The following is an 11414-nucleotide window of genomic DNA, read 5'->3' as shown; positions in this document are numbered from 1 at the left end:
CCAAGAGGAGTACTGTCTCCATTTGTATATTTTTTAACATTCAAGTCTATGGCCATTGACATGCACTGGGTTTTATGCAAATATGGTTTTAATATAAAAAAGTCTAAATAGCAACCCGAAGACCGGTCTGTCTGCAAATTCTTAAATAGGTTTAGTGTTGATAGCCAAAGCAGTTTAAGCACAAGAGCAGATGGAAGAAGGCAAATAATAACTAGACAATTACATTTCCTGTAGTAAATGTGTGTGCTTGCTAGTCTTGAAGTATTTATGGTGGTGAAATAGTAGTGGTAGTGACGGCAGTAGTAATGGTAGTAGTACTGTAATTTCCGGACTATTGAGCGCACCTGAATATAAGCCGCACTCACTGAATTAAAAAAAATATATTATTTTGAACATAAATAAGCCGCACATGTCTATAAGCCGCAGGTGCCTACCGGTACATTGAAACAAATGAACTTTACACAGGCTTTAACGAAACACGGCTTGTAACATTTTTTTTTAAATTACCAGTAAACAGTAGCCTACCAAGAAAGTCATTGGTCACCATCTTCCTCCTCCTGTGCACTGAAACCACTGAAGTCATCTCCTTTCAAAAAAAATTGAAAGCGGGAAAAATCCATATATTAGCCGCGTCATTGTTTAAGCCGCGAGGTTCAAAGCGTGGGAAAAAAGTTGCGGCTTATAGTCCGGAAATTACGGTAGTTAAATAAAGGTTAAATAAAACATTTATAAAATAGTAGTAATAACGTTTTCATAGTGCCGAGGTGACTAGTATGGGCCGTCTCCAAAACATCCCTACTGGGTTCATTCCCACGTGGGCAATTATTGCCTGTGGATCTTCAACTGACCACACAGGGTGGGTCAACTCTCACTAATCGTTGTAGGCCTGGATTATCCCATGGTATAAATGTATTTCTCGGTGAGGGGTCTTCTGACAACTAGTTGTATTCAAAAAGAGAGCGCTAAGCTCCACTCAAAACAACCGGGTCACCCATCTTGGTCTATCCCTCCTTGCCCACAGATGTTAGCTTACTCCTTCCCAGTGGCGACCCGTCATTTAGGGCAGGTAGGGCAGAGCCCAGTGAACTGAAACAACACTGTAGAAACATAGACATAGAAACACCAGATTTTCGTCAAGCATTTTAAAATGTTTATTAATTATGAAAAATATGAACATTCGACCCATTAAGCCACTAGGTAATTCGACTGCAGGAAAGGGCTAAGCTCTGTGCTTAACCAAAATCTTCAAGCTTCTGACAAATCAATCTGCTCCTGCTCTGTCTGCCCTAGCATCTGTCCTTTCCCTATCTCTTACATTGCTATTTATACATTTTGCCCATGCCTCTCTTAATTACAGGCATAAAAGACGTTGTCTCCTTTACACGTGATGTCTAAACAGAGTTAGGTAACACATTGTCTTCTTCACATGTGACGATGATCCACGGTGACATCTAATTCAACACCCACGTGCCATTCGGCAGCTCCACCAGCTCTAACCACAGGAGGCTGCTGAGCGGCTCATAATAATCGACAGAACCGAACTAATGGAATGGCATCAAACACATGGAAACCATGAGTTTGATGTATTTTATAACATTCCACCAATTCCGCTCCAGCCATTGCCACCAGCCCGTTCTCCCCAATTATGGTGCCGCCAACATCCTGTGGCTCTAACCCAGGGCTTGAGTTCGACGAGGGTGACGCTATATAAGATCAACTTCCGCCCTCCAGCAGTGGAACATCTGTAGTCTACCCGCACCCGCCACTTCCTCCCTGCCTCTTCAGCAGCTTGCTGTTAGTTCCTCTTTTTCTGCTTCTTTGTGTCAGTATTAACAGTCCAGTTGGGGCTGGAGGAGTCATCAGGTCACAATGACCAGGCTCATACATGACAATAGGCTATGGGTTAGTTATAGTGATCTATTTTGGGGTGATTTGTAGGTGCGGAGTTATTATAGTGGGTTATAGTGCGCTAGTAGTAGTGGTAGTATTAGTAGCGACTGCAACACTAGTGGTGGTGGTAGTAGTAGTAGTAGTTTACTGCAATAGTTGTAGTATTAGCACTAAATAGTACCATAATGCTTTATTGAAGCAATCTATGTTGAGTCAGTGTGCTCATCTGAAATTCTCTCTTATTTGTTAGTACTTTTTACTCCTTTTTCTCCCCAGTTGGTAGTTACAGTCTTGTCCCATCGCTGCAACTCCCGGACGGACTCGGGAGAGGCCATGGCCGAGATCAAACCCGGATCTGTAGTGACGCCTCTAGCACTGCGATGCAGTGCTTTAGACCATTGTGCCACTCAGGAGGCCCCGCTCATCTGAAATTATAAGCGTACTATTCTAATCTATGGAGTTTTAATGCAAATTTGAAATGCTTATTGTTGAAAAGCATAAAATAGTATCAAAGTAGGGAGAGAAGTTGAGCATAAAAAACAACCAACCTAAAGCTACTAATGCACCTAGCAAGCTAACGTAGCTACCTAGCACTCCTGTCAGGTAGCTAGCTACAGTTAAAACATTAAAAGGAGAGCCGCACACTCTAGGATCTCAAATGCAATAATTGAATAACCTAATATCCAACGTTTCGACAGACATGCCGTCTTCATCATTTACCCATAGCTGGCTAGCTAGTTTTATAGTTATGTAATTTATTCCAATACATTTCAGAATTCCCAAAAATATGTATATGAAGCTAGCTACTTTTTATAGGCTCCTCACAATGAGACTTAGCCAATTTGAGCATCATTCCTATTTGCCAACGCTAAAATCAATGTCATATATATATATATATATATATAATTTTTTTAGCAAGCTATTGTCAAGCTCACAAATGGCGAAAATGCAGCCATGTTGATTAAGTTGGACACTTCACGGCCACCGGACTTTGACACGTGACTCCAGTTTTCACTGAATTGTGGGTCATATTAACCCCACAAGTGATCATATTCACTTGCTCCCTCGAGCTAAATCGAGGGTAGAGGGGGCAACGTTTGTGAATTAGACCTCCACCTAAAATGGCAATCAAACTGCATCCGGTTTTGATGGGGATTCTCCTGAGGGAAAGTGGCTAGCGCGATAGCTGAGGGGGTAAAAATTACATGATTGGACTGCAGCCTATGTCAAGACCAAAATAAAAACGTACCAAAATAAAATAAAATGATTGGTGAATCAAAAAGTTTTATAGTTTATAAAGTCTAAATATAATCAACCTAATCTATTGACAAGCTGCACATTTTAACATTGGTTCATTTTTAAATGGTTCAAGAACATTGGCAAATCCAAATTTGACCATTGAAGTCTATGGAGGTTTTATGCTAATTTCTATGGTTATATTTCAAAAAGTACAAAAAGCATCAACAATCTAAGTTGAGTCAGTCTGTACATGTCAATGTTGGTTTGGTGTTTGCATCTTCAAGGATTCAAGAGCATTGGCTAATCCAAATACTTCACATTTAAGCCTTTGGAGCGTTTATGCAGATTTTAAATGGTTATAGTTAAAAATGTATAAATGGTATCAAAAAGCTGTACACAAGCAAACTATTCCAGACCGGTCTGCACGTTTTAAAGTTTGAATGGTATTTCTATGTTAAACTGTTGAAAACTAGTATCGACTACAATTTTCCCAATTCAATCTAATGGCCATTGAAACACATTGGAATTCATGCAAATATGGTTGTAGTGTGGAAAGTATAAGTAGCATCCAAAAGTTGTTTTCAAGCAAAATTAAGACAGTCAGCATGCACGTTTTAAAGTTGTTTTGGTGTTGGTAGCTTTTACGGTTTTGGCACTACAGATGGCAGAGGAAGGCAAGTAAGATTTTTATTTCAGCAAGCACACCTAATAAGAGTATTTAAGAGTGCAAGAATGGCCTTGCTTTCAGCAAGCATTGTTCGTTGGCCATTACAAGTTTGCATTTGCTGCTGTGATCAAATTAAGATCCTAAATAGCAAGTTGCACTTAAACAATGAGGCTTGTTTTATATGCATTTTATATATTTTATTGATAGATTAATCACTAAATAATTTCAGAAGGTCAAGGTAAAAAATAAAAACTACTGTAAATTGCGGGGCCTGAGTGACTGTAGGAGCATGGACTGGATGGAGATGGATGCCAAGAGTGTGCAAAGCTGTCATCAAGGCAAAGAGCGGCTACTTTGAAGAATCTCAAATAATAAATACATTTTGATTTGCTTAACACTTTTTTGGTTAGTACATGATTCCATATGTGTTATTTCAAAGTTGATGTCTTCACTATTATTCAACAATGTAGGAAATAGTAAAAAATAAAGAAAAACCCTGAAATGAGTAGGTGTGTCCAAACTTTTGACTGGTACTGTATGATTTCTGGTTTCTGCAAAAATTCATCTTCGCCTGGCTGATGGAGGAGCTTTGGTTGTTTTTGGTTGATGTGGAGCTGGTTTAGAGGATTTTGATTGGTGTGGAGCTGGTGGAGGCGGTTTAGAGGATTTTGATTGCTGTGGAGTTGGTGGAGGCGGTTTAGAGGATTTTGATTGCTGTGGAGCTGGTGGAGGCGGTTTAGAGGATTTTGATTGGTGTGGAGCTGGTGGAGGCGGTTTTGAGGATTTTGATTGGTGTGGAGCTGGTGGAGGCGGTTTAGAGGATTTTGATTGCTGTGGAGCTGGTGGAGGCGGTTTAGAGGATTTTGATTGGTGTGGAGGTGGTGAAGCTGGTTTAGTGGATTTCGATTGGTGTGGAGTCGGTTGAGAGGATTTTGATTTGTGTGGAGCTGGTGTAGGTGGTTTATAGGGTTTTGATTGGTGTGAAGCTGGTGGAGGCGGTTTAGCGGACTCTGATTGGTGTGGAGCTGGTGTAGGTGGTTTAGAGGGTTTTGATTGGTGTGAAGCTGATGAGGATGGCTTAGTATGGCTCTTGGGTTTGGTCTGGACAAAGGGACGTGATTTTAACTTGAAGTTGCAGAGCATTACAGTGGTGATTGGCTGCAGGTGGATGTAGTGGGTCTCTCTTTGGACAACATTGGGGGCCGGGAGATATGTTTGTGGGGGAGGTGGTGGTGGTGGAGGAGGATGACATACAGGTCTAGAGCCTTCCTCATACCGAATGGCCTGGATGTTGCGGTAGGTGGACAACATGGATGCCACCAGTTCATTAGGTACTCCCCTCTGCTGCAGGGTGTTGAGCGGGTGGGGCTCGTAGAAATCGTGAGACCTGTCACAGTCCACCTCTGCAGCACAGGTTCCTCTGATGTAGCGCTCACAGACGTGGAGTCTTCTGCAGCTCTCCTTGTCAGGACAGTAGCCATACTCTCCACTACCTTTGTTGTATGTGAAGCAAACCTGGAGACAAACACAGACCACTCCTAGTAAGTGCACATCAAATGTATTAAATGGAAATTAAGTTTCTTTACTCTGGATATCTACATGCTCAATTTAGAGGATATACAGTATTATGATGTAAAGATGAACAAGACTCAAGAGAATGAAGTAAAGAAAACACTACTGTTTGCTGCCTGGTGGTTACCAACCCATCCCATGTCCAGGTCAAAAATATGTTTTGTCATGCATTTATGATGCATTAATAAATTCTCGTATGAACCCATTTTACTTACAAATGTTTATTTTTTTATTCCTAGTAAAAATAAAACATAATTTATCTTCTGAAAGTATGTTTGTGTGTGTGCTTTTAAATTGCTTCCAATAAGTTGCAAGGAGCCTGAAAATACGAGCTTACTTGGGGTAAGAGGGTGTTGTCATTCTGCAGCAGTAACGTACACAGCTCCCGCTTGTCAAATTCCTCCAGGTGATGCTCTCTCAGGACTCTGATGTTGTATTCTGACGTCAGCTCATGAGAGAAACGGCATCGTTGTCTGAAAATCAAAGTTTAGTTTAGTTTATTAATTGGACCATTTTATAAAACAAGCACACATAAAACTTGAAAAAGCCATACATGCACATGAGCAAGATCATTGAGGATAGCACACTATAAAGTCTGGGACTTATTTCCATTGTGGTCCTTGAGACAAGATCGAACACAGTTAAACACAGTATGGCAGTGAAATAATAAAACAAAAACAAAGAAGAAGAACATCTATCTCATCATTGCAGTTACATCATAGGGGTTATTCATATGGGCACAGAAAACATCAAGTATATTTTTACTTAAATGTTTAAAGCTGCCCAGAGAGGATGTTGTTTTTATGGGCAGAGGCAACTCATTCCATTCTGAGGCTCCAGTATACAAGAAAGTACCTTTCCCAGCATTACTCCTGAACCTGTAATAGCACACATCAGCAACACCTGATCTGGTGCTGTGATTGTGTGCATCCCTAACACGAGGAAAGTAATCACTTAGATATCTGGGTAGAGGACCATAAATACTCCTGTAAACCAAACCTAGTCTAATCTGGGACACCCTAGCCTCAACAGGCAGTTTAGTTCCTGAAAGCAGCTCCTGCCTATGTGAGTACGTAGACTCACCTTCAATACTACCCTGATCAGTTTATTCTGGGCTATCTGGAGCATCCCCTTCATAAATGTAGATAAGCCCTGAAACCAGGAAGTACTAGCATAGTCAAAATGGCATTGAATGAGGGCAGTGGCTAGCACTTTCATGGAGTCCTTATCAAAAGAGAGCAATAGTTTCCTAGTAGGCCTACTGCCCCCCCCTTTTTTTTTTTAAATCAGCATTTTGAGATTGATAATACTAACGGGAAAATGTTGGCGAAAGCATATAATATCAAATGAAAAAGGGAAATGGCCCCAGCTTTTATGGCCGTGTTTTAGCTAGAGAGTAAAATGACACCATTTTGTTTGTCTTGATGACATTTCAATAACGTTTTACAGTTTCCAAAATACATACTGCGACCTCTAAATCTTAATATTTAAAACCACATTATATAGAAAGAAAATCTACAAACAATATTAACCGGACTACTGCCACTACTACCAACTGTTCACAACTTGCCATTTAAGTTAGCCTACATGTTGCATAATACAACACAATTTTTTATTTAGAACATTTCAAAACATGGCAATTAATACGTGACATCCCAGCAATATGGATTAAAATACAGCATATTATGGAGTCTGACAAATAATTTTGACAAAAGGAATAACAAGGTTTACCCCTCATTGAATCGACACGTTCCATAAAGGTAGAATACACACAGATGTAAATTGCTGCAGCCATTACATTCCTTGTCTCTGCATAACCTCATCTTCGTCTTGGCAACTATCAGTTTGTTTCCCTCAAAGACAGCACTGGTAAACATATCCTGATTCCCTAAAACACTCTCCAGGTCATCTTCTGTCGTGCTAATGTTGGCACGCATTTCTTCCATCTCAAAATACCCATTATGGGCACAGAGGACCTTATAGATCAGAGCTGTTGTATCCATGTCCGTCACCGTAGATCTTCTGCATTGACTGTTCAAATCGGTTCAAATGCATGACTGCACATATTGACTGCAAATATTGACAAAGCTGAAGTAGAAATTTCCTCTGTATTCAGAACAGGTCACTGCGATAAACTACTTCTACCTATGTGAAGCTAGCCACAATAAGGATTAGCCACATTAGTGGAACTTGCGGGTCGCCTTCAAAATAAAAGTTCCTCATTGAAAGTGATGCAAATGGTTGCAAATTGTGGAATCATGTCATATTTGGACTAGATAATGCTAAACAAGTTTGGAATGAAAAGACAATAATTAGCTACTTGGCAAAAAATCTGTTGAAACAGCACTGTGGATGTATTAAACTCACAAATAATTTGTGGCATACTTATATTTCACTGTACAGCCTTACCTATGGATTATGGTTCAATGAAATGGGGTATCAGTCTACTCAGTGTCACCCACAGAACACAAATGCAAAGAATTTCCACAAATATTAGTGTTGTAGTTGTTATTGTGGGACTTTGACTGTGGGAAATGACCTCCGCAGTCAGCCTATTGTGTGTTATGACATACAGTACCAGTCAAAAGCTTGGACACACCTACTAATTCAAGGGTTTTTCTTTATTTTGACTATTTTCTACATTGTAGAATAATAGTGAAGACATCAAAACTATGAAATAACGCATATGGAGCATGTAGTAACCAAAAAAGTGTAAAACAAATCAAAATGTATTTTATATTTGAGATTCTTCAAAGTAGCCGCACTTTGCCTTGATGACAGCTTTGCACACTCTTGGCATTCTCTCAATCGCCTTCATGAGGTAGTCACCTGGAATGTGTTTCAATTAACAGGTGTGGCTTGTTAAAAGTTAATTTGTGGAATTTCTTTCCTTCTTCATTGAGCCAATCAGTTGTGTTGTGAAAAGGTAGGGGTTGTATACAGAAGATAGCCCTATTTGGTAAAAGACCAAGCCCATATTATGCCAAGAACAGCTCAAATAAGCAAAGAGAAACGACAGTCCATCATTACTTTAAGACATGAAGGTCAGTTAATGCGGAAAATTTCAAGAACTTAAAAAGATTCTTCAAGTGCAGTTGCGAAAACCATCAAGCGCTATGATGAAACTGGCTCTCATGAAGACCGCCACAGGAAAGGAAGACCCAGTTACCTCTGCTACAGAGGATAAGTTCATTAGAGTTACCAGCCTCAGAAACTGCAGCCCAAATAAATGCTTCACAGAGTTCAAGTAACACACACAACATAAACTGTTCAGAGGAGACTGCGTGAATCAGGCCTTCATGGTCAAATTGCTGCACAGAAACCACTACTAAAGGACACCAATAAGAAGAGACTTGCTTGCGACAAGAAAAACGAGCAATGGACATTAGACCATTGACCATTAGACCAAATCTGTCCTTTGGTCTGATGAGTCCAAATTTGAGATGTTTGGCTCCAACGGCCGTGTCTTTGTGAGACACAGAGTAGGTGAACGGATGATCTCTGCATGTGTGGTTCCCACCGTGAAGCATGGAGGAGGTGTGATGGTGTGGGGGTGCTTTGCTGGTGACATTGTCTGTGATGTATTTAGAATTCTCGGCACACTTAACCAGCATGGCTACCACAGCAGTCTAAAGCGATACGCCATCCCATCTGTTTTGCGCTTAGTGGGACTATCATTTGTTTTTCAACAGAACAATTACCCAACACACCTCCAGGCTGTGTAAGGGCTATCTGACCAAGAAGGAGAGTGATGGAGTGTTGCATCAGATGATCTGGCTTCCACAATCACCCAACCTCAACCCAATTGAGATAGTTTGGGATGAGTTGGACTGCAGAGTGAAGGAAAAGCAGCCAACAAGTGCTCAGCATATGTAGGAACACCTTCAAGACTGTTGGAAAAGCATTCCAGGTGAAGCTGGTTGAGAGAATGCCAAGACTGTGCAAAGCTGTCATCAAGGCAAAGGGTGGCTACTTTGAAGAATCTAAAATATATTTGTTTAACACTACATGATTCCATATCTGTTATTCCATAGTTTTGATGTCTTCACTATTATTCTACAATGATACATTTAAAGAACCCCTTCAATTAGTAGGTGTGTCGAAACCTTTGACCGGTACTGTACTTATATTACATTGTACAGCCTATGGATTGTGGCTCAATGAAATGGGGTCAGTCTACTCAGTGACACCCACAGAACACAATTGCGATGAGATTACACAAATATTAGCGTGATAGCTCATATTGCAAGACTCTGAAACCACTGTGAAATGAGCCACATAAAGCTTACCAGACATCCTACTATGTGTATTGATGATTTACTACAGTCAAAGTCCCACAATAAGAGCTATGGCACTAATATGTGTGTAAACTCTTCACAGTTTAGTTCTGTGGGTGGCACTGAGTAGACCGGTAACCAATTTCATTGATCCACAAACCATAGGCTGTACAGTGAAATATAAGTATGCCCCCAAATGCAATTCTGAAGTCTAATACATCCACAGTGCGATTTCAACATATTGAATTTAGCATTCTCTAATGAAAATATGCTTTGACTGCACTATTTGTATGCATTTGCATCACTTTCAATTAGGGACTTTCCTTCTTGAAGGCGAACTACAAAATGTCACTATTGTGGCTGATCCTTATTGTGGCTAGCTTTACATAGGTACCAACATCTGACGATACAAACCTTAAACTAGACCTACATGTAAACACTCCCTGAGCTCTGAAGGCAACAGATAGTGAACTAATTATAATTATTTTCTTTCCGTAGCAAACAGCATCTGGTGGCTGGTATGAGAAGAAACATCCTTCGTCGTCGTCCGTGCAAGAAACACAAAATCACCAATCGAGAGTTCCATCTTGCTAATTTATCCACAAATCTCACCTCGTCTCTTCTCTTCTCTTCTCATGCAGGCCACTAACATTAGGTGCCACTGGCACCCAAGAAAACAGTTTGAAAGTAATGTTTATTTTATTTTATTATTATTACACAAGGTTGGGTAGGTTACTTTCTAAATGCAATCCGTTACAGTTACCTGTCCAAAATTGTAATTAGTAACGTAACTTTTGAATTTCCCAAACTCAGTAATGTATGATTACATTGTTACTTTTAGATTACTTTCCCGTAAGAGGCAAAAATGTATGTTATCAATTGAACCACATCTATTGCAGGATAAATCAATGTTAAAGTTGACATAGTTGGCCATATATGGATGTTAAATTTTACTTTATGGGTTGGTTATGTAGGCTTCTTCTAACCCATCGCTTTCTACTACATATAATATGATTAAATTATATCTTTACATTAAAAACCAAAGTCTATCAGAATTCCAGTCATTCCAATAAATGTTATACCCCTTGGTCTTCAAGAATAGGACTTGGAAATATGGAAGTATAGATTAGCCAAATTGTTTTACCTGAGCATAACCCTAAAACTAAGGACTTATTAGCCAGCCCTACTCTGTTGTTTATGATTTTGTTGTCATGGAGGACTGATTCGGCTCATTGATTTGAGTTGGGAAAAAAATGTTGCGCTCATGGAATGGCATGCTTTGAGCACTACTGAAAAGTGCTATTTACATGTGAAAAAGGAATGCCATATGCTGCATTTGCTATAGGCCTATTGTTTAACTTTTTGTTGGTGACCCTTTGATATCTTGATAATATGCAGCTGTTTAAAGGGAAAATCCACAGATGAAACAATAACAAAACGGTTGCCCCGCCTCTGTTTTGGTAAAAAGCTGAGGGATGGGCCTGGAGAAATGTAACCACTCTCAGATTAATAGACAGAGCTATGGATGCATGGACTGACCATCCATGATATCAACATTATTGTTTTAACCATGTTATGAGGCTATAGAGTGTTTGTTTACATTTACAATGTTTACAAACATTGAAGAAAAACAAGCTTATATTTTGGATTGTGACAGTTGAACTGCACTGTTGGTTAAGGCCTTGTACTGTAAGTAGGCATTTCACGGTAAGGTCTACACATGTTGTATTTGGCACGTGACAAAAGTTTGATTTGATTTGAACTAACCT

General features: G+C 39.8%; 1 protein-coding gene across 1 annotated transcript; it reads right to left on the bottom strand.

The window, feature by feature from the left end:
• Window positions 1-1127: 1127 nt before the first annotated feature.
• Window positions 1128-7535, bottom strand: LOC115199021 (protein mono-ADP-ribosyltransferase PARP12). Its single transcript, XM_029761518.1, has 3 exons — window positions 7100-7535; window positions 5706-5841; window positions 1128-5311 (listed from the first exon to the last, which is right to left on the bottom strand). Exons 1-3 carry the CDS (start codon window positions 7369-7371, stop codon window positions 4358-4360), a joined length of 1362 nt encoding a protein of 453 aa, XP_029617378.1. The 5' UTR covers window positions 7372-7535; the 3' UTR covers window positions 1128-4357.
• Between the last annotated feature and the right edge of the window lie 3879 nt (window positions 7536-11414).

Source organism: Salmo trutta, chromosome 8 (assembly GCF_901001165.1).
Source record: "Salmo trutta chromosome 8, fSalTru1.1, whole genome shotgun sequence".
Lineage (NCBI taxonomy): Eukaryota > Metazoa > Chordata > Actinopteri > Salmoniformes > Salmonidae > Salmo > Salmo trutta.
Note: the sequence above shows the minus strand (reverse complement) of the source record. Positions and strands in the feature narration are given on the sequence as shown.